Below are 24,848 nucleotides of genomic sequence, written 5' to 3'. Positions count from 1 at the left end.
TCTACTTCATTGTGTAAAATTCATCTGTTGCCTCTATCGTTCTCCCAACTCCACTAATCACTTGGAGCTTTTTGACTTCCTCTCTTTGCAACTTGACTTTCTCCAGTCCAACTTTCCTAACAGTGAGCTAATTTTCCTTGGTGATTTTAATGTTCACAACTCCAGCTGGCTTCCGTTTTCTAGTCGCACCGACCCAGCTGGTCGAGATGCTGAGGCTTTTGCAATTACTAATGACCTTGCACAGATTGTTCATTTACCTACAAGAATACCGGATAATCCTAATCATACAGCCAACATTTTTGATCTTTTTCTCACAAACAACCCATCTAAGTACACAGTCGAAGTGAGAGGTCCTTTAGGCATGTCAGATCACAACTTGGTGATTATCTCTTCTCCAATGGAGTCTTTATCTCATGGCTATTCCCAACTTCATATTGTTTGGCATTACAAGAATGCAAAATAGGATGACCTGCAGGATTTCTTTTCTTCTTTTCCTTGTTCGGATTACTGTTTCAAAACTTCAGATGTAAATGTTTGCTCAGATCGTGTCAGTGAAATTGTTCTTGCAGGATTGGAACCCTTTATCCCACACTCCACTTTAAAATCTCGTCCTTTATCTAAACCTTAGTTTTAAAATAAATGTGCTAAGGCTGTTCAAGAGAAGAATGTTGCATATCGTAATTGGCTTGTTTCTAATTATTCAGTTTCATTTTCTGCCTACACCAAAGCTCGCAACAATTGTAAAGCAGTTATTAATCAGTCCAAACTAGAGTTTGAACAGGCTAAGAGCAGAAAACTTGCTTCTTGTCCTAATGGTAGCCGAGCATTCTGGTCCCTTGCCAAAGCTATTGGTCGCAACTTTTGCCCATCTCTTCTCCCACCTCTGTCCAAACCAGATGGTTCTGTTGTCACTTCAGCCAAGGAGAAAGCTGACCTGCTAGCATCCCATTTTTCTTCCAACTCATATATTAATGATCTTGGTAAAACACCTCCCACAATTCCCAACACGCTCCATTCAATGCCTCCTGTGGTCTTCCGTCAAAAGGATGTCAGAAGGATTTTGACGAATCTTGATGCTAAGAAAGCTCCAGGTCCCGATGGTATTTCTCCACTTGTTCTCAAAACCTGTGCTCCTGAACTTACTCCTATTCTTTGCCGCCTTTTTTCACTTTCTTATTCCAAAGGTGTTTTTCCTTCTGCTTGGAAATTTGCTCATATCCGGCCAGTTCCTAAAAAGGATGACAAATCCCTCCCATCCAATTATCATCCTATTGCAATTACTTCTACTCTTTCTAAAGTAATGGAGAAATCAATTAACTGTCAACTCTTAAACTACCAAGAAACCTTCCGTCTGATCAACGATCGCCAGTATAGATCCCGTCAGTGTCGATCCACTGGTGATGTTCTGGCTTATGTTACCCATTTATGGACTAATTCAAAGGAAAGGTTCGGTGAAACACAAGTAGTTGCTCTTGACATCTCAAAGGCTTTCAATCGTGTTTGGCATAACGGACTTCTAAACAAGCTTCCATCTTATGGTTTGCCAACTGTTTTTAGTAATTGGTTATCCAGTTTTCTCTCTGATCACTCACTGAAGGTCATGGTAGATGGCTCTCTGTCTTCTAACTTTTCAACTAATGCCGGTGTCCCCCAAGGTTCAGTTCTTTCCCCCACTCTTCTCCTCTTGTATATTAATGACCTTCTTCCATTGACGGGAAATCCTATCCATAGTTTTCCCGATGATAGCACATTGCATTCCACTTTTCCATTTTGAGAAACCTTGCCCTGTTCAACCAGCTTAATCTTCTCGAAAATCTGCTACCAATTCCTTAAATGCCAATATTCAGATAATTCTCCAGTGAGGCAAAGACAAGTTAGTTGATTTCAATCCTTCTAAAACTCAGTCTTGTCTTATATCTCGCAAAAAGGATTCTTTTGCTCCTATGCTTATCTTTAGTGACACTCCGATTTCTAGGCAAAATGATATATCTCTTTTGGGGATTACCCTGACTTCTAATCTCTCTTGGTACAAGCACATTACAAATATTGCTTCCTCTGCATCTAAAAAACTTGGTTTTCTCTTTAGCTTTCGCCATTACTTTTCTTCGAAACAGCTGCTCACTCTGTATAAATCGCACGTCCGCCCTGCAATGGAATATTGTTCCCACATCTGGGGTGGTGCCCCCATAACCTCTCTCTCAGGCTTCTTGATTCCATTCAGAAGAGGGCAGTTAGGTTAATTAATGATTCATCTCTGACAGAGTCTCTCCCCTCGCTGTCTCATAGACGTACTGTTTCTGCTGCATGCCTCTTCTACAGATACTTCCATAGGCACTGTTCTTCTGAATTGGCTTCTATAATTCCCGCTCTCTCTCTTTCAAAACAGTCCAAACACTTGCCGCCACCAGCCAACAACCATTTACTGTCCAACTTCAAACTCACAGAACCAACTTTTCATCTTCCTCGTTTATTCATTCAACTGCTGTTTTCTGGAACAACCTTCCTTCATATGTATTTCCTGAAAATTACAGTCTACTGAAGTTCAAGTCCAATGTCAACAAATATCTTCTTTCGTCTTCTCACCCTCTGACCCAAGCACAGTACTAAGTACTATAGGTTCTAATACCTCCTGTGTTTGGGGTTTACATAAAAAATAAATAAATAAAGTGGTTCCATGGCCATTTTCAGCCGTGATCTTCAGAATATGGGTTCAACAATCAGTCTATTTTATTTATATCTGCTTTATATTAACATATAGGTCACATCGCTGTTATTGTTGTTGCTGCTGGGTTTCATCTCAATTTTTAGTGATATTTCAAGCAATTCAGACCTGGTGCCATCAAGGGAAGTCTGCTAAATTTGTATTTATTATAATATAAATTGGCATTACTTATAAATTATTTTTAGGAATGCATTCATTATGCAACATTTAATCTCAATTTATTTCCCTACTCCCTTCTATTATTTTTATAGCACACAATTGGGCAAGGTGGAAGGTGAAATGCATTGTGCTATCATCAGCACTACTATTAATATCATTTCTTGTGAATAGAAGGTCACTAATATACAAAAGGAAAAGAGGGTAGAAAGAACTAAACTTGGGGAACACCATGATTAGTGGAAAAGTTAGAAGACAGTGACTCATCTACCATCGCCCACAGTGAGCATTAAGAGAAAAAACTGACCCAATTCCAAAAGCAGTTGGTAAACCATAAGATGGAAAGTCAATTTAGAAGACCTTTATGCCAAGCACAATCGAAAGTCTTTGAAATGTCAAGAACTGCTAGAGTTTCACCAAACTTTTCCATTGAATTGGTCCACAGATGGGTAACATTAGCCAGAATATCACCACTGGATTGACACTGATGGAATTCATACTGGCGATCACTGAGCAGATGGGAGGTTTCTAGATACTTAAAGTTGACAGTTAATTGATTTCTCTATTACTTTAGAAAGAGTAGAAGTGCACTGGGACGATAACTGGATAGGCAGGATTTGTCATCCTTTTTTAGGAACTGGCTGGATATGAGCAAATTTCCAGGCAGAGGGGAAAAACACCTTTGGAATAAGAAAGAGGAAAATGCAATACAGAACAGAAGTAATTTCAAGAGCACACGATTTAAGAACAAGTGGAGATATACCATTAGGATCTGGAACTTTCTTAGCATCAAGATAGTTCAAAATTCTTCTGACATTCTTTTAATGGCAGACCACAGAGGGCACTGAATGCAGTGTATTGAGAATGGTGGGAGTTGGTTTACGAAGATCAGCAATACACGATTTGGAAGAAAAGTAGGATGCTAACAGGTCAGCTTTATCTCTGGCTGAAACGGCAACAGAACCATCTGGTTGTGACAGAGGTAGGAACAGAAATGGGCAAAAGTTGCGGCCAATAGTTTTGGCAAGAGACCAGAATGCATGACTACCATTTGAACAAGAAGCAAAATTTTCTATTCTTAGCCTGTTTGAAATCTAGATTGGATGGATTAATAACTGTTTTACAATTGCTGCAAGCTTTGGTGTAGGGAGAAAAGAACCTGGAGATTTGGATACAAGCCAATTGTGATATGCAACATTCTTGAACAGCCTTAGCACATTTATTGGAAAACCAAGGTTTAGATAAAGAACGAAATTTTAAGGTGAAGTGTGGAATAAAGGATCTTGTCACTACAAGAATAATTTCACTGACATGATCAGATAAATTTGGCAACATCAGAAAATTTGAAACAGTAATCTGATCAAGAAAAAGAAATCTTGCAGCTCATCCCATTTTTCATTCTTGCAATGCCAAAACAACACGAGGTTGAAAATGGCCATGAGAGAAGGCTCCATTGGAGAAGAGAGCTGAGTTTCCTAGAAGACCACTCACCTCGACTGTGTACTTAGAAGGGTAGTTTGTGCAAAAAAGATCAACGGTGTTGGCTGCTTGGTTAGGATTGTCTAGTTTTCTTGTAAGTAAATGAACAATCTGTGAGAAGTCATTAGTAATTACAAAAACCTCAGCCTCTTGACCAGCTGGTCCCCCATGACTATAAAACGGAAACCAGCTGGAGTTGTGAACATTAAAATCACCAAGGAAAATTACCTCACTGTTAGGAAAGTTGGACCGGAGAAAGTCAGAGTTCCAAGTGATTAGTGGAGTTGGGAGAACAATAGAGGCAGCATATGATTTCACTGAAGTGGTAGAGAAATTTTAACCAGAGAAAATCGAAAAGAGAAGATTCCAAATTACTAAATCTCTGACAGGGAATATCAGAACGGACATATGCAAAAAATACCACCTTTGAGGTGAAAGGAATCATACAGCAAATAATTCGGACAACAGAGATGAGCAGTAGTTGAACCAACGGGTAACTGGAATTTTGTCAGAAAAAGTACATAGAGTGTGGCAGACTAAGTGTAAATGGACATCATTGAGATTAGAACTGAGACCACATGTTTGTGAAATGAACAAGGAAGTGTTTTGGAGGTTTACGTATTTTTGCAGATAAGTTTGTTTTATTATTTTGACAATTTATGGTGTATTCAGAATCTATTATTTTTGGATATGGTGTACACATGGTAAGAATATACCCAGCTCCTTGACATAACATGCCTCTACAATGCTCCCGGCATGTACACTAATCGAACTCCCACCAGTTACTCTGGCAGAGCAGAGGCAGTGGAATTATACACTAGTTGATCTGAAACTCACCCTACAGATTCACCAATAGGTTTGATCAAATGGACTATCTAGAGGCCAGCCTGAGAATACCATTTTAAAGCTGTATCCTTGAAATGTAAGGAAGATGGGAATTTGCCATGATGTCCATCATAACCTTAAAAGAAATCAATCATACTGCATGATGGAAGAGATGGGGAGGGGATTGCCAGAGCTTTGCTCTGGAGACTAAATATAGTTTTCTCCACTTCAAGCCTCCAATAAGCAAAGTGGTGGTATTGCACTGGTTGATGAGAGTCATCTACAACCTAGTATTGCCTGGTAACAGAGAAGTGGCATTCCTCCATGTGGCACCACACCTAGACCCTTGCTTACATTGGTTGACAACTGGGTAGTCACCTCCAGTATGCTAGGTGCCGTATTTCAGGACTTGCACATGAGGATTATACCAGGGTTAGTAATGGTCCCACCATCGTGAAGGTGCAAGCAGAGGATTTGGCTGTCAAAGACCGACCAGACTTTGGCAAAATTAGGTCCACTTGACTTGAGTGTCATCTGAATATCAGTTTCATCAGCATTTTAGGCTCCCAAGGTAGCAAGCACAGCTTGGCATACACAAGAGAATGTCTGTGACAGCCTCAAAGACTAAAGACCTGCTTATGTCTTTGCTCTCTCTTCTAGATTTGAAAATGCCGCATTCAATTACTACCTTACTGCTTTTAAAAACTCGATTTGTTGAATAATATACAATTTTATGTTGCATGGAAAACAAAGTCATAACAAAACTAACTACGAAATACATTCAGTTAACTCCAGATTTTGTATTATCCAAAGAAAAGCCATATATGATGGGATAGGTGGATTATCATTCTCCTTTAATCATTAAGTTTGATGCCATTACAGGAGGCTGCCAATAGTTGGCATCTATAACAAGTGATTCATTGTGCCAGTTGTAACAGTAATTTTACAACTCTGCCAGTTGTAAAATTACTGTAACATCACGTTGTGAGCCACCTCTAATAATCTCTGCTGAAAGTTGTGCCAACCCTTGGAAAATTACAGACCACTGCAATTGGTAAAACAAAGACCCAAGTTGAGCTTTACAGGTGTTGATCCACCTGTAAAATACTAGTCCAGACTAAACCTTTTAAGTGTTAAATTAAGATTTGTGCTTTATGAATCTGCCAAAAAAATTTCCAGATAACTATTCAACTAATATATACAATTCCCTACAGAGAAACTCACAGAGTTTAATAAAATAATTACTTTATTCAAAAATACAACTAAATTTTATTAATTTTAGTGCCATGAGAATCTTGATTGTTTCAGATTTGAAATTAAAATTTTATGGAAACATGTTCTATTCTTGTCAAACTGTGCTAAATACCTTTGAAAATAATCAGAATGCCATAACATAATTTTCATATCTGATATTGCCATATATGGGCAGATATGTTTTTTTTTTTTGTTTTTTTGGTGAATATAGACTATATTGATCATATTTTGCTAGTTCCCATGATATTTTATTTTATTATTATTTTTTAAAATCATATATTATGTCTATACAAGTGTATGTATATGTGTGCCAACTATAGGTCCTCTGTGACAAAATAATTATATGCTACTATCAGCTGTAGTGATTTCTAATGATAACATGTATACTTAAATGTAAAAAATTCTTTGATTACTAAACTGAACCACATTTTAAAATTAGAATAAAATCAGAGGTCAGCATAAAATAAACTGGTGGGACAGAGGACCCTGATAAAGTGGTAGCGGTATGTGTTATGCACCAAAAATCAGTAACTCTAACCCAAAACTAAACAGCCGTGTTGTGAAAAAAAAAAAAAAAAAAAACTGATAAAAGTTGCTCCCATCAAGATGGGATTCAAACATAAGCCTTTTCCACATGGTGTGGAGAATTGCTACAGTATATTTCTTATCCTCTTGTTCACAACAAACCATGAAATAACTTGGAGTGGCAAAGCTAACTATAATTTGATAGTAGATTTTAATTTTCAATAATTATCTTTTCCCAAGTAGAACAAAAGCATTTCACCATATATAATTTAACAGAAAAACTTTTTAAAATCACGATTTTTCAATTAAAGCTACGGTGTCATGGTCCTTTACAGTCCAAGAAAATCACAAAAAAATTTTATTGCTAAGATTGAATACAAAATGTTGCTGATTACATAAGCAAGCATAAACTAACCTGATCTGTCGTAATGAAGACACGGAAACTTGGGAAAAGCCTCCATAATCAACAAATTTTATGTCACATTCTTCTAAACTGTCATATACATACATTAACTGAGCCCTATACCAACCTCCCATCACAGTGGCAGCACAGATAATACCAGCTGAAAGGCAAAAATATTTTATATCAATTTCATATAATCTAAGGAACAGATAGGGTCAACAGTCATGCTAATTTAGATCAAGGCTGTCCGAATGGCAGCACAACCAGATGGCCACATGCAGGTTCCCTCCCCCCTAAAAATGTATTATATAAAATATTTGTATACAAATGCATTATATATATAAAATATTAGTATACAAATGTATTATATATATAAAATATTTGTATACCAATGTATTATATATATAAAATATATAAATGTATTATTTATAAAATATATCGTTTTTATTGCATCAATTTACAATTTTCGTCATGTGTCCTATGAAGGAATGCCTATGTTGCATTTTGTTTTCCATGTGTTAAGAAGTGGGCCAGCCCTTTACATCTCAAAACAAAGATAACAAATTAAACTGGCCGCACTTCACTGATTCACCATGAACTGAATTCATTTCTAAGATCTAGGTTTTTTCACTGATACTGAATTCTATTTAATAACAGCAGTGACCAGCGTTAATATTTTCAGACATATCATTCTAGTGTTGGCATTCGAGGTGAGCGGACACACTTCATCAGGGCTCTTCAGTTTAGTGGATTGGATTACTGTTGATTATTGCTTTTAAATATTTGATTTATTTAGTATATTGTTGGGTTATTTTGTTATAGGTTTTCCTATAACAAAATATTAACATATTATAGATATGATTTTTTTAAGTTAATTTCCATTGATATTTAGCTAATTTTATAATGATAATTATGAGATCAGCCTTAAACACGTCACAGGGTATCGTGACTTACACAGAAATAGACGATGGCGATTAACGTGAGAGTCCTGTGGAACCTGTGGAATGTTTTCCAGGGTCGACCTAATCATAGTTCACCCGGAGATTCTTTTCTTTGTGATCGATGTATGGGGTGAACCGATCTTAAATTACAATTTGGTGCACTGATGGAACAATTTGAGTCACTGAAAAAAACGGGTGCTTGCCCTCCAGAATAATGCATCTGGGAGCTCGTCAGGGACTCAAGGCTCCAGCAATCTACCAAGTGATGCATTCCCGATTCGAGCCTCAAAACAGAAAAACCAAGTGCAAACTACTTTAGTTCAAAAGGACTGTTTTATTAGGAGACTACTGTCAGGGAAATGGGGAATATTTTTTGTAATAAGGTGGAGTAGAACCAGGATATGTCTGCCAGGAGCAACTATTAATGATGTCACCAACAGATTGTCAGATTTTAAAGGGGGTAAAGAGAATATTATTATTCATGTGGGGACTAATGGCATTAAATGTACATGATCTGATGATTTGTTGGGAAAATACAGAATCATGCTGAAGAAATGCCGTGAGCTAGGCCACAATGTCTATGTGTCTGCAATTCTGCCCAGACACGATATGAGGGATTATATGTTAAAAGCCTCGTGGATTAACTCAAGACTTGAAGGACTCTGCAAGGCTTTTGGGGAGAAATTTCTATCCTATCAGCTTGGCCCACACTTGTAGGTAGAGGGAATTTGTTTTGTAGAGACGAGATACACTTAAACAAAGGTGGTGCAAAAGTTTTTGCCAGTATTGAGGATATCTTAAATGTTCAGGGAAACTGCTAGTTAGGGGGGATGTGGGTAATACTGACACGCATTTATCTGATAATATTGGTCAAAGTAATTCTTCCACATACCTCAAGAGTTCTTATCTGTTTCCCCAACTGGACATATTACCTAGATGTTCTGGGGGCAGAAACATTTCAAGTGAGCGGATAGCTAATACCAGGGAAGAGAGCCTAAAAAACTTCAAGGGTTGTGTTAAGGTTGTTAAATATACAAGAACAGTAAGTCTTATTTGTTTATATAGTAATATTAGAAGTGTCGTCAATAAAATGAGCGAATTCGAACTGCTAGTTAAAACAAGTAACACGGACATAATAGGCTTAGGAAACGTGGTGCCACCCAGAAATAGGGGATGATGAGTTTCAGTACGGCTTGTATAATGTATTTAGGAAGGATAGGGTAGATAGAAGGGGTGGCGGGGTAATGCTTTTTATCAGAAGCAGCCTGTGTGTGACGATAGCTTTCCTGGATTCAGACATTTCACGTGCTAGTATAGAATCTGTATGGTGTGAGATAGTTGGAAACAAAGGTATATTGCGAGTAGGAGTAATCTACAGACCAGGTGATTGTGAAGATGATGATGAAAGCTTCTACATGCAAATGGAATGGGCAAGTAAGCGTCAAGGTCTTATTATGGGTGATTTCAATTTGCCTCTAATTGATTGGAGAAAATGGGAAGGAAACTTGACATGTGGAACAAAATTTTTAAATCAACTAGATGACTTTATTTGTATCAACATGTCAGGGAAAGTACTAGAGAAAAGAATATCCTAGACTTCTTCATCAGCCGACCGGGCTAGCCGAGTGGGTAAAGTACCTGCCCGGCAACCCAAAAGGTCGCGGGTTCGATTCCCGCCTCGGGCTTGGATCAAAGTACTGCAAAAACCTTGGGAGGTGCAATATGGCCACAGAAGCCGATGCGCCAACAACTACCAAATCAAAAAAAAAAAAAAAAAAAAAAAACTTCTTCATCACCCGTGAATCAGATGACATAACATGGCTGACAGTAGAGGAACCAGTAGCAGGAAGTGATGACGGAGTTCTACAGTGGATGATGAAGAGAGAGGTAGCAGTAGTAAAAGGCAAAGGAATGGGTTATAATTTCAGAAAAGGAAATCACGATGCCTTGAGGTGCTACATGGCCTCTATTAACTGGGTAGATATCGCACAGAGAACGAATACAATTGAACTGTGGTATGCTTTTAAAACATTAATCACATATGCCTTGAATGTGTATTTACCATTAAAAAACATACTCCATTAGGAGGGTTCCAAGTTGTATGAAGTGATGTTGCTTGATTGATTTTTGATTTGGTAGTTATTGGCGCATCGGCTTCTGTGGCCATATTGCACCTCCCAAGGTTTTTGCAGTACTTTGATCCAAGCCCGAGGCGGGAATCGAACCCGCGACCTTTGGGTTTCCGGGCAGGTACTTTACCCACTCGGCTAGCCCGGTCGGCTGAAATGATGTTGCCACATTACTTGAGCAGAAAAAGGTAGCATGGAAAAGTTACAGAGCAATAAAAAGTACTGAAGCCTATAACAGCTACAGATGATTTGTAATAGAGCCACAGAAAAGGTTCGACAGGCAAAGGCAGTTTATGAGAAATCGCTAGGAAACAGAGCAAAGGGGGGGGGGGATAAGGAATTCTTCACATAAATAAATGCTAAGAAGAGCAGGAAAAATGAGATCTGACCTTTACATAAGGGAAAGGGGATAGTATTAAATACACCAGCTGCCATTGCAGATGAACTCAACAATTATTTTGCATTGATATTTACAGAAGAAAAACCTTTTGTGGCAATGGGAAATTGCGGGAGCGAAGTTGAAAAATATGTAATTAATGATATTGAAATTTCGCAAGATTATTTAATGAAAAAACTTTCGAGCCTAAAGGCCAGTAAGGCTCCTGGAGTTGATGGAATACCCCCCTATAATCTAGAGGGAGGTGGCAAGTGAGTGCATTAAACCACTGAGGCTAATTATGCGAGCATCACTAGACTCTGGGGAGATTCCGTTGGATTGGAAAAGTGCCAATGTATCTCCCATACATAAGGGTGGTTCTAAGAGTGAAGTGGGAAATTATCGACCTGTCAGTCTGACTTCAGTGGTAGGCAAAATCATGGAGGCAATGATCAAGGGTGGAATTCTGGATCATTTGGATTGAATTGAAATTCTCGAGGATACTCAACATGGTTTTGTAAAGAGAAAACCATGTTTAACAAATCTGGTTCACTATTTTGAAAGGGTCACTCATGAGCTGGATTTAGGGAATAATTTCGACATTGTTTATTTAGATTTCAGCAAAGCTTTTGACTCAGTCCCACATGAACAGTTGCTCTATAAGCTGGAACAGGTTAGAATCACTGGGAAAATCCTTAGATGGATAGAAGGATGGCTTCAGGGCAGGAGGCAGAGGGTCGTGATAAATGGCTATTCCCCAGCTTGGGTTGATATAAGAAGTGGGGTTCCCCAAGGATCAGTATTAGAACCACTGTTGTTTTTAATTTTCATAAACGACATCGATGAAGGGATAGAGGGCGTGATGTCTAAATTTGCAGATGATGTCAAAATTGGTAGAGTAGTTAATGATCGCTGTCAAGCTGAGCTTGTTCAGAGAGAGACCTAGATAGATTCTTCAAGGATGGTCAGAAAAATGGCAGCTATGCTTTAATCCAACAGAGTGTAAGTGATTTGGGATTACTGGGAAACAGTAATCCCAAAATAATTTATTCACTTGGTGGAGTTCAACTAAATCCAGTACTGGAGGAAAGAGACTTGGGTGTTACGATACGGTCAGACATGAAATTCTCTGAGCATTGTAAACAGGTTGCAAGGAAGGCCCATGGTGTCCTAGGGATGATCTATCGAACTTTTGTAAGTAGAGATAGGGACGTGATAATCCCATTATATAAGGCTTTTGTTAGACCACACTTAGAATACTGTGTTCAAGAATGGAGACCGCACCCAAAGAAAGACATTGAGCTTCTTGAAAGGGTGGAAAGATGGGTAGCTCGCCTGGTGAGATCGGCAAAATGGCATCCTCATGAAGAAAGACTTCGAATGTGGGTTGCAGAGTTTGGAAACTAGACGCCTTAGAGGAGATTTGATTGAGGTATTTAAGGCTCTGAGAAGCATCAGTAAAATGAATAGGGAAGAAATTTTCAAGATTATAAATGATGCTAGAACTAGGGGACATAAATTCAAGTTGGGGGGGGGGATGTTTAGATTGGACTGCAGGAAGTTTTATTTTAACCAGCGAGTTATAAATTACTGGAATAAGTTGCCTACATGGGTGGTAGAGGCTGACAGTTTGGGGAAATTCAAAGGTCATTTGGATAGTACCTTTGGGTAGGGAAACGCATAGTATGATAGGTTTAATTTCCTTTTCTTTTATTAATTATTAGTTTTGTTTTTTTTTTTATCATTGTTTTATTCGATTTTTTTTTTTTGGCTGGTGCAGCATAAGCCATAGGCTTTTTTGCACCATGCGGAAATTACTAATACTTCATTTTAATTTTTTAGCATTAGCATTAGTAGAGGCATATGATGCTGCATAAGCAAGGTTATGCAGCATCAGCCAAAAAAAAAATAAATAAAATAAAAAATAAAACCATTCCCATTTCACCCCTTCGAAATACCTGCCAGCTGAGCCTTAAATTTATTTAGGCTATCAACTTCCACAACAAGGGATGGAAGTCTGTTCCACAAACCAACTATCCGCTGGCTAAACGCAAATTTCCGCACATCTGTCTTTCCTCAATTTGAATTCATGCCCTCTCAGGTGATTATTCTGAGCAAGAGGAAGAATCCCATCGGCATTGAGCATGCTCAAACCATTCAAGGCTTTATACACCCCTAACAGATCACCTCGCCGGTGCCTAGTCTCCAGACACTGTAATTTGCAAAACTTAAGCCTTTCTTCGTAAGAGCAACCCTTTGTTCCATTCAATAATTATCTTTTCCAAATTAGAACAAAAGCACCTCACCATATATAATTTAATAGAAAAACTTTTTAAAATCACAATTTTTCAATTAAAATAACCTTTATGGTCCAAGAAAATCAAAAAAAAAAAAAAAAAAAAATTTTCACCCATGTAAATATATGTACCAACCTATGAAGAGCACAAATATTTATTAATACTGTCAGAGCAAAGTTGGGTGGTTTGAAAATTGCTGTTTTGATGAGATATATACCAATACAATTCTATAATGATATCACCATATAATTATTAGTAATGGAAAAAACTACAAAAGTAGTATAAACAGCATTGATTTAATTGTATCTCATATTGTGACTATTCTTTCACGAGTTACTATGTACCGCACTACTTTGAATAAGTAATGCTTAACCAATAGAGAAGTCTACTGTTAATTATTCTCAGAGGATACCACCAAACAGCACCAATTGATAGGCCAACTAGCCTTGAAATGGTGCCGTCTGGGTAGTGGCATTCCCCTGAAAATAAGTAATAGTAGTCTTCTCTATTGGTGAAGCATTACTTATTCGAAGTAGTGCAATAAATGGTAACTTGTGAAGGAATAGTCTCAATATAAGATACAATTAAATCAATACCATTTATACTACTTTTCTAGTTTTTCCATTACAGATAAATATATGGTGACAGTTCGCATTAGCATAGGCACACGATGCAAGAAAGCATGCTTATATAGCTTGCTTTCTTATATAAGCCAAAAAAAAAAACTTATTTCACCCATCCACTCGCTCCAAATGTTTGTCAAGTTCTGCCCTGAATCTATTTAAGCTATAAACTTCTACAACGGCAGATGGAAGTTTGTTCCAGCAATCAACCACCCACTGGCTAAATGCAAACTTCTGTACATCTATCCTACAACTGTCTTTCCTTAATTTAAATTTATGCCCTCTCAGGCGATTATTCTGAGCAAGAGGAAGAATCCCATCAGCATTCAGCTTGCTCAAACCATTCAACGCTTTATACACCTCAATCAGATCACCTCACAGGTGCCCAGTCTCCAGACACTAATTTGCAAAACTTAAGCCTTTCTTCGTAAGAGCAACCCTTTGTTCCGTTCACTAATCTTGTTGCCCTTCTCTGTACTCGTTCCAACAGCTCTACATCCTTCTTAAAACGAGGCCTCCAGACCTGTACACAGTACTCGAGGTGTGGTCTGACCACTGCCTCATACAAGGGGATAATCACCTCCTTATCACTGCTAGAAAAATTCATGTATATCATTGACAAGACACCATGAGCTACTCTTGCAGACCATCTGCACTGCTCAGAAAACTTTATATCTACCTGCACAATTACCCCCAGGTCCTTTCCATTCTCTACAACTGTCAGTGTGGTACCACAGAGTTGATACGTTACTCTGGGATTACTGTTTCCCATATGTAGTTACTTTACATTTGCCACCTCTAAGCCCATCTGCTCAACTTTTCTAGATTCTGTTGCAGCAGTGTACTGTCATTAACAACCCTGCCAACCTTCATATCGTCTGCAAACTTGGAAATTAAGCCTAATATACCATCATCAATATCATTTATAAATACAGAAAACAACAATGGACCAATACTAAACCCTGAGGGACTCCACTAATAACATTAGTCCACAAAGACCAGTGTCCACTGATTAACACTCCCTGTCTTCTCCCACTCAACCATCCCTTTATCCACAGAAACAATTTGCCTCCAATGCCACACTGCTCCAATTTGTGCAGCAGTCTTCTATGTGCAATAGTATCAAAGCCTTTTCTAAGATCCAAATATACGATATCCAAGTTATTATTTGCATCCAGTTCCTTTGTGACTACATCATAGTATCCAATCAAATTAGTCAGACAAGACTTCTCCTTAACAAACCCATGCTGTGTCCGAGCTATAACTGAAGTCTTGTCTAGATGATCCTGCAATTCTTCTTTAACCAGTGCCTAAATTGATTTCCCTGGAACATAAGTTAAACTAATAGGTCTGCAATTACCCGTGTATCCCTTTGACAGTCCTTTATGGATTGGGGCCACAGCTGCACATCTCCAGTCCATGGGTACCTCCCCTGAGTCCAGGGAAGCTCTGACAATTATAGCTAAGGGTTTGCTTATTTGCTTTGCTTCCTTTCATATATAACTCAATAGATTCCATCCACCCCATCTGCCGTTCTTGTGTTTATCTTCAACAATTTCTCCTCCACATTACTCTCGATTATATAGCTTACTGCCAGAGTTGAATATACCTCTGGCATTCCCCTCCCTGAATAACTCCTCATGTGTGAATATCGATGCAAAATAATCATTTAGTTTGTTAGCTAAATGGTTAAATGTATGGTCGAATCCGGCAGTTTAAATAACCAGCTTTAATAGAGGATGGTAAGTCTGGAGTGCTAAATGTCAGAATGATGGATCTTGTTGGAGTAAGATTTCCATCTTTTTTCGTCATGATCCGTTTTATATTTACTACTTTCTGACTGCTGAGTTCTTGGAGTAGTTCTTCTTCGGAGACTGTAATTAGGTCCCACTAGCTGATGACACCTTTTGATGAATTTAGTGTTTTGTGGGGAGTAATTTCTACTGTCAACCCACCAAATGTTGTTGTTTTTAACAGCCGCTAAGAATGTTTAGAGGTGGCTGTTTCTATCAGAAGGTCTCTGTATTGCAGTCTTTTAACCATTTTTGGTGATCCAGCAATTGACTCCAAGATTTTCTGAATTAAGAATGGTGACAACTTACCCACAGGTTGGGCAGATAGGGAATGAATCACCAGGAAGTTTGGGCAATCGTCATGACATTCTGCTTCTCTTCGCAATCTTTTAGGTTGACTTGAGTCATGGTCAGGGTTAGAATCTTCCGCTCTTAAGCTCAAAGGCTCTAAGTTTGGATAATGATTTTTATCCATGATCGCGCCTTTTTGCCCTGGGGGTTACCACCCAGGTTACCGGTTCCGCCACGGGGAGGCAGGAGCAGTGCCGCTTGGTGGCCAAGCATAGAGTTAGTAAGTTAGTACGGCTAGCTAAATTAAAAAAAAAGGTACTTGCCTTCTTCTGGGCTCTCTTCTTGTTTTTAAGTAAGTAGAGCTACTTAACAGAAAATTTTAATTCTAAGAGAAAAACAAGGAAAACTCTGTCACTTGGAGGAAAAACGCTTTATACACACGCAAGAATCGCTTGGCCACGGAAACGCTTGGCACCCGGGGCCTCTTTGTGTGCACCAGGGTTTGAGCCTGCGACTGCTAAATATGATTAACAATTTGTATTGACTGATTTATTGTAAACTCTACTGACTGGTGATTGTGCCGAAGTATAAAAAGGACATTTATATTACCAATCCGTAACTTATTACACCTTGTTGTGTTTATTTTATTAATATACCAATACAATAGAAACCTGATAAATCTGACATCCTTGTCTTAGGGTGTCTTCACGTAAAATGCTGGTGGTATGCTTGCTTGGGACCAGCAGCTACAGGTAGCCTAAATGAACAATGTAAGTCAATGGGAGTGCATACAATAACAGTGTGTAGACAGATGCATCGCTTCCCTGAGAATCAGGGAAAAGGTTTTCCCTGATTCATTCAACTGGGTATGCACTGCTCGCACCTCTGGCCTTTAGGCAATTATTAGCACTACTGTTGTAAAATTCAAGAATTCGTGGTGATGTAAAGAAAACTTGTAACCAGAAGTTTTAAGCACGGATACTGAAATTTTGATTTCAGACATTTAAGGATTTATGTAAAATATGTAATACAGAACAAAAGTATCAACTGGGCGCATTGTACATAAAAAGGAATACTATGGAGAATGGTTAGCAAGAAAAAATATTAATACTATTTATTATTTGAATTTTAAACATAACGTTTCTTGATTCATTCTGATATATTTAAAAATTGCCCTTTATAACCATTCAATTCGTTACATAAATTATGATATTCAAAATTGTCTACTATAATGTACAGGGAATGGGTGTATCCATCAGTTTCTTATTGTTTTCAAATTTTGAAAAAATAAAAAAAAGAGCAAAAATTAATCAGTATGACAAGGAAGAAATGGTTTTGGAACATGTAAAATTAACTTTCATTACTTCAGTTTTTAGTTTTATACTTATTCTGTTTCTAAAAAAAAAAAATCACATTGAATGTTATTTGTCATTGATTTTTTTATAAATAAATGTCTTTTCTAAAAAGTTTCTTACTGTTTTGCTTTGTGCAACAAATTGCAGCCTGCACGGTGCATAAAATATGCATAAGATTTTAAATCATGGCCTAAAAAAATACAGTAAATCAAAGATGTTGAATGACATTCAACATCTTCTGCTACACACACAGTAAGTTCTCTTGTTTTGCTCTCTTAGATTTCTTTCATATTCTAGATTTCTTTCATTTTTCACAGGATTCTGTCAGCATGATCTTAGCTTTTTGGCTTAACGTTATTTATTTATTATTTTATATTCTTTAAAAATTTATTTATTTTTTATCCTTCCTTTTGGTCTCTGTTGGGTTGGCTATGATGTATACGTATACTTTAATGTGTACATCACATAACAGAAACAGAGACCTGGTTTATTGCAGTGGCTCCTACGATTTTTGCTGCCGACCCCTTAAAGAAGTAGTTAAAGTCCTGGGACACACGGATTTAGGTTACATTAATTATGCTTATGTTAATTGCATTTTATTTCAGCTAATTTGTTTTTTTTGGCATACAGGTGCTCTCAATTCTTCCATGGTAATTACACCCGACAGTTCAGCTCCCCTACCTAATACACTGATAATAAATTTTTGTCTAAATTTCATTATGGTTGTGGTTTTTTCTATGATTTCTGTAGTATCCCGGATCCATAATCTAGTTTAATATTTTTAATTTTTAATACCTTTCTTGTTTGCTAAGACTTTCAGTAATTTCATTATATCTCATCTTTATCAGAGAGAGAGAGAGAGAGAGAGAGAGAGAGAGAGAGAGAGAGAGAGAGAGAGAGAGAGAGAGAGAGAGAGAGAGAGAGAGATGTGTGTGTGTGTGTGTGTGTGTGTGTGTGTGTGTGTGTGTGTGTGTGTGTGTGTGTGTGTGTGTGTGTGTGTGTGAGAGGTAGAATTAATAAGTCTGTTAAAAAAAGTGTGAAACTGGATGCATATAATGTCTAAGAATAAATAAACTCATACGCCGACTATTAAATAACATTTTTACTGTAACTGAAGTTTATACAAATAATATCAAAAAACAAATTATTTACAATAAACTGATGCTTCTGCCCATGTGCCGATAGAACCACATGGAGAAATACCATGTGTAGATGTACCGTGAGCCCGCTTTTAACTTTTATATTTTAGCATATTTTATAGTAAATGATTTGATTTTATTTTAGCTTTTAGCATTCTGTAATATACAACCATCAGTTTATTGTAAATAATTTGTTTTTTAATATTATTTGTATAAACTTCAGTTACAGTAAAAATTTTATTTAATGGTCGGCATATGAGTTTATTTATTCTTAGACACGAATTTTCCCGACCTCAGAGGCCTCTTTTCAGGATATGGATGCATATAAATTACACAAAATGCCAAAAACTAATAGAAGCATAGCAGAAATTGGAGATGTTGAAGCCGTGAGAAAGAGAAACAATGTGAATATCCCAATGAAATAATGAATTAAGCAAAATTATAGTCTGAATTGAATAGCCAATTAGAGAGAAGTGATTAAATTAATATATGGAGTAATAGCCAGCATCAAATATGGGTGGGCAATTTTGATTCAAGAAAGGGGTAGAGAAATTATAAAATTAAAATCCGATGTTAGCTAACATCAGATTATTTTTAGCTAACATCAGATTTTAATTTTATAATTTCTCTACCCCTTTCTTGGATCAAAATTGCCCACCCATAGGGGCGCCTCCATAGCCAGGTGGGAAGGAGCAGCAGTGCGTAGCACACGCTTCTTGATTAGACCGGGGTTCGAGCCCGTCACCACCAAATACGGAGTATGCGGAAAGGTCAAGGAATGACCACCGCATATCCCGGAGCAATATGGCCTTAGTTGCTAATGCTCCTAAAAACCAAATAACAAACAAACAAACAAACAGCCCACCCATATTTGATGCTGGCTATTACTCCATATATTAATTTAATCACTTTTCTCTAATTGGCTATTCAATTCAGCCTATTTATGAATGAATGAAATAATGAATTTTGCTAAATTCATTATTTCATTAGGATATTCACATTCGCTTATATAGCTGAAAGTAACAGCTGATGCAATATTACATCATCACCTATGCATGTCAATCTTATCTGATGCAATCTGTATGAAATATTGCCATATACTTACGTTATTTGGACAACAATTACAATTTTAAGTGTGATGCACTTTCTTTGAACACCAGTGTATATAAAGACTTCGTTACTTTAACTTTTTTTTTTAATTGATATACATTTAAAGTTTTTAACCTTCAATAAGTATTTCTCCCTTCCACTTTCACTTATTTCAGTGCCCATTCCAATGTGCACATATATATATATATATATATATTCCCATAAATCCACATATATATATATATATATATATATATATATATGACATTTGCACCTGAGTGCACAAAGCGGCAGCAAAGAATACAAAAGTTTATATATGTGAGGTAGAATTAATAAGTCTGTTAAAAATTGTGAAGATGGATCCATAAATTAAGGGGGTTTTGTTAAGGGGAAGTCTTGCCTGACCAATTTGATTGGATACTATGATGCAGTCACAAAAGAACTGGATGCAGGGAATAACTTTGATATTATATACTTGGATCTTAGAAAGGCTTTTGATACTGTTGCACATGGAAGACTGCTGCACAAATTGGAGCAGTGTGGCATTGGCGGCAAATTGCTGCTATGGATAAAGGGTTGGTTGAGGGGGAGAAGACAGAGAGTAGTAATCAATGGACACTGCTCATCGTGGACTAATGTTATTAGTGGAGTCCCTCAGGGTTCAGTATTGGGTCCTTTATTGTTCTCTGTATTTATAAATGATATTGATGATGGTATATCAAGCTTAATGTCCAAGTTTGCAGACGATACGAAGGTTGGCAGGGTTGTCAAGGACACTACTGACACTATGCTGCTGCAACAGGATCTGGAAAGGTTGAGCAGTTGGGCTGAGAGGTGGCAAATGAAGTTTAACATTGACAAATGTAAAGTACTACATATGGGAAACAGCAATCCCAGAGCAACGTATCAACTCTGTGGTACTACACTGACAGTGGTAGAGAATGAAAGGGACCTGGGGGTGGTTGTGCAGGCAGATATGAAGTTCTCTGAGCAGTGCAGATGGGCTCCAAGTGTAGCTCATGGATATTGTCAATGATATACAGGAATTTTTCCAGCAGTGATAAGGAGGATTATTCCCTTGTATAAGGCAATGGTCAGGCCACACCTAGAGTACTGTATACAGGCCTCATTTCAAGAAGGATGTAGAGCTACTGGAACGAATACAGAGAAGAGCAACAAGATTAGTGAATGGAACAAAGGGGTGCTCTTACGAAGAAAGGCTTAAGTTTTGCAAATTACAGTGTCTGGAGACTAGGCACCAGCGAGGTGATCTGATAGAGGTGTACAAAGCCTTGAATAGTTTGAGCATGCTCAATGCTGATGGGATTCTTCCTCTTGCTCAGAATAATCACCTGAGAGGGCATAAGTTCAAATTGAGGAAAGACAGATGTAGGATAGATGTGCGGAAATTTGCCTTTAGCCAGCGGGTGGAACAGACTTCCATCCCTTGTCGTGGAAGTTGATAGCCTAAATAAGTTTATGGCTCAGCTGGACAGGTATTTTGAAAGGACAGAGGGGTGAAGTGGTTTTTTTTTTTTTTTTTTTTTGGCTGATGCTGCATAAGCTTGCTTTCTTGCATCAAATGCCTCTACTAATGCTAATGCTAATACAAAAATGCCAAAACTAATGGGAGAAGGATAGCAGAAATTGGATATGTTCAGTGCACCTCCCAAGGTTTTTTTTTTCTTTTTGCAGTACTTTGATCCAAGCCCGAGGTGGGAATCGAACCCGCAACCTTTGGGTTGCCAGGCTGGCACGTTACCCAACCGGCTAGCCCGGTCGGCTGTCTGAGCTGAAAAGAGAATGGAAAGAACATACAGGAGTGGTAGCAAGTGCAGTAACAGTCAGAAGATGCCCCTTCAAAAATGGACTTGTAGCCCATCGTCCTAAGAAGAATCTCAAAAAATGAAAAAGGCCCGATTAATTTGGTGTAAGGAGCATGTCAAATGGACCTCCGAGCAGTGGAAGTCAGTTATTTTCTCAGATGAGAAGAAATTCAACATGCATGGCTCTGATGGGAGACAAACGATTCAGCGTAGACGAGGTGAAGAATATCATCCAGACTGTATGGTGTCTACAGTGAAATTTCCTACCAGCCAAATGATATGGGGGTGCATTTCGTATCACCTACAGTTTATAAAAGGTTCCATAAATGCCAATGGGTACCTGGCTATATTGGAAGGCAAATTGCTGCCAACCATTAGAGACCATTTCAATCTGCCAAGTAACTCTCTTTCAGGACGACTCTGCTCCTTGTCATTGGGAAAAACGTGAAAGTAGGCACTTCTGTAGTTACTTTAGCTTCATTTCTGCATTAGAGGTTCAACAGTAATGTGTTTACATTTGTTACAGGTGAAAAAATGGTTGGAAGAATGGTCCATTACAACTCGTAGCTGGCCAGGAAACAGCCCGGACTTGAATCCTAGAAAACTGTTGGCATTGTGTGGAATCTGCAGTTGCCAGAAAGAAACCATAGACCCTTCGTGAACTTCGGGAAGCCATAATTCGTGTTTGGAACCATGAACTATCAGTTGATTATCTTCAGAAATTGATCGAGTCAATGCCTTGACAGTGTGCTGCTGTCATCAGAGCCAGAAGCGGTTCACTTTTCATTTTGTTTTCCATTTAAAATGATAAAATGAAGCAAATTGAGGGCTTCTGATAACATTTCAGCCATAATTGTCGTATTTACCAAAACTGTTGTATAAAGGTTGCAAATGCTCATTTTGGAATATTTTGAGAGCACCTGTCAAATATTACTTAGCTTTGCCTTAACTATTAATAAATATCTTTTGTTTATATTTCTATTTGTGATGCTAGTCATTAATGTAACATACCATCGTAAAAAAGGTTAGAAATGTGAAATTCCTAGGTGATGCACTTTCTTTGAACACCATGGTGTTCAATGGTGTTTTTATTACACTGTTTTTTATTAATATTTGTGTACGGTGTTTGTGGACTAGTGCCGTTTGCTATGGCAATATATATAATACGGCCATAATATAATATATTATTTGTTAGCATGTATGGGCTAGTATATGATAGGATTACCAGATTTAAAATTCAAAATGGAATAAAATAGGAAAAAACTAGAACCGCTTTAGTTTTAAAAACGAGGACATTTTAAAAATTATATTTATTACTAAAATTTACGATACAGTGTTTATTGTTACTGCCAATCATTTTCAGTAAGTTTGGATTATAAAAATGTTGGGTTCAAGAGACAGAGGTTTCTGATCTCGTCCGAGTGTAACTAAGTTCGAGAGAGACGTTGCAGCAAAGTCATAAATATTTGTGTAATTTTGAAATAATACAGTCCACTTAATGCAACCAGCACATTGATTTTATTTATTCTGTTGTAATGACCGAAGGTGCAAAAGCACAGAATATTTAATAATGAAAATTCATTTTGCAATGAGATGATTTTTTTTTTAATTTATAAAAAACTAGGACACAAGTGTAAAATCCGTGGGATGTCTCAGGACGCCCTAAAAACTAGAACGCAAGTGTAAAATCTGTGGGATGTCTGAGGTCGCCCTAAAAACTAGGACATGTCCTCGGAAACGAGGAAGTCTGGTAACCCTGTATGTGGTGGAGATTTGTCTTTAAAAAGTAAGATTACACAAAAAAATAACATTATCGTTGGATTGTTCGGGAAAATATACTTATGTATATAATTCTATCTTACTTTTCAAATGTATTATTTTTTATCTTTTATTATTATGCTTTTTACTTTTTCGATTTGTGGCTATGCTACTTCCTCCCATCTTTCCAGTTTATATTCTTTTCCATTCTCAACTGTTATCAATACATAACACTCTAAAGTGTTTAGGGCATAAGCCTCAAGCTATGGGAGAGTCTAGACTATGTATAAATATAGTGCAAGCGCATCAGAAATACATAGCTATCTGAATAAATCAGAATATTAGTAAAACGGCATCGTTTTAAGTTATTCTTATATTGTGAATACCTTCACAATGAGTTGCCATGATATTGCACTACTTCGAATAAGTAATGCTTCACCTAAGGAGAAGACTAATGTTACTTATTCTCAGATGGATACCACTACCCAGACGGCACCATTTCAGGGCTATTTGGCCCTTCTTCGGTGGCTGGGTAGGTACCCGAGTGATGCAATGATGGCAAGTTATACTTCATAACTGTTTTGCCATCATTGCATCACTTGGGTACCTACCCACCCACCGAAGAAGGGCCAAATAGCCCTGAAATGGTGCCGTCTGGGTGGTGGTATCCATCTGAGAATAAGTAACATTAGTCTTCTCCTTAGGTGAAGCATTACATATTCGAAGTAGTGCAATATCATGGCAACTCATTGTGAAGGTATTCACAATATGAGAATAACTTAAAACGATGCCGTTTTACTAATATTCTGATTTATTCAGATATAAATATGTATTTCTGATGCACTTGCACTATATTTATACATAGTCAATACATAACACTTATTTATATATAGCTTCTGAACACTTCGCAACTTTAATGGGTTTTTTTTTCTTTTTCTTTTGATAAATTTTAAATTATTCGCCTGCAAAAATATTATTTCCGTCCTCTTTCAATTATTTCAGTGCTCGTTCCAACAAATATCTTATCGAAATGTCCTGCAATGGGCATTAGTAAACAACCCGCTCCCTCTCTTTTTCCCATAATTATTGATCTTTTGATAAGTTTACACCTGAAAATTATGGGACACCCACTGAATTGCAGGAGTGGTTGAATGGCAATTTTATGGTATCAGTTTACCCAAGAGTTAAAGGGATTAACGTTCTGCAATACAGTAATGCCCGTAAAACCTACAAAATCGCATGGTAAGAAGTTGCACTGGTCACTGCTTTCTATGTGTTCATACCCAGTGAGAAGCTTCAGCTGCATGTCGCTGCTGGTTCCAAGTAAGCAGTCACCTGCATTCTATGTGAGAGCACCCTTATATCTCACAAAAAGGATTCTCCTGCTCCTATGCTTATCTTTGATGACATTAGATTTCTAGACAAGCTCTATTAGGGATTACCCTTGCATCTAATCTCTCTTGGCATAAGCACATCACAAACATTGCTTCCTCTGCATCTAAAAAAACAGTTTTTTAGATGCAGAGGCTCTCGGCATTTCTTTTCTTCCAAACAGCTGCGCACTGTGTGCAAATCTAAAATCCACCCTACCATTGAATGTTGTTTCCACATCTGGGGTAATGCTCTCAAAATGTTCTCTCTCAGGTTCTTGACTCCATTCAAGGGAGGGCAGTTAGGTTAATTAATGACCCAGCTCTAACAAAGTCACTTCATGCTCTGTCTCGTAGATGTTCTGTTTCTATAGATACTTCCATAGGTGCCATTCTTCTTAGTTGGCTTCTATAATTCCTGCTCTCCCTCTCTTCCAAACCAGCCCAACCAGTCAGCATCCTTTTGCTGTCCAACTTACAACTCACGAAACCAACTT

At 37.7% G+C, this 24,848-nt stretch overlaps 1 protein-coding gene across 1 annotated transcript in view; it reads right to left on the bottom strand.

Moving 5' to 3' along the window:
* The window catches only part of LOC150076547 (uncharacterized), a 247,321-nt gene that overhangs the window by 87,064 nt on the left and 135,409 nt on the right, over window positions 1-24,848 (bottom strand). The window contains exon 7 of the mRNA XM_090387087.1: window positions 7,377-7,524. Coding sequence (XP_090243213.1) covers window positions 7,377-7,524 — 148 coding nt within the window. The remainder of the gene's footprint in view (window positions 1-7,376; window positions 7,525-24,848) is intronic.

Source organism: Mastigoproctus giganteus, chromosome 13 (assembly GCF_048544385.1).
Source record: "Mastigoproctus giganteus isolate SK-2022 chromosome 13, ASM4854438v1, whole genome shotgun sequence".
NCBI classification, from domain to species: Eukaryota; Metazoa; Arthropoda; class Arachnida; order Uropygi; family Thelyphonidae; genus Mastigoproctus; species Mastigoproctus giganteus.
The sequence above is the reverse complement of the archived record's forward strand: the minus strand, read 5'-3'. Positions and strand labels throughout refer to the sequence as shown.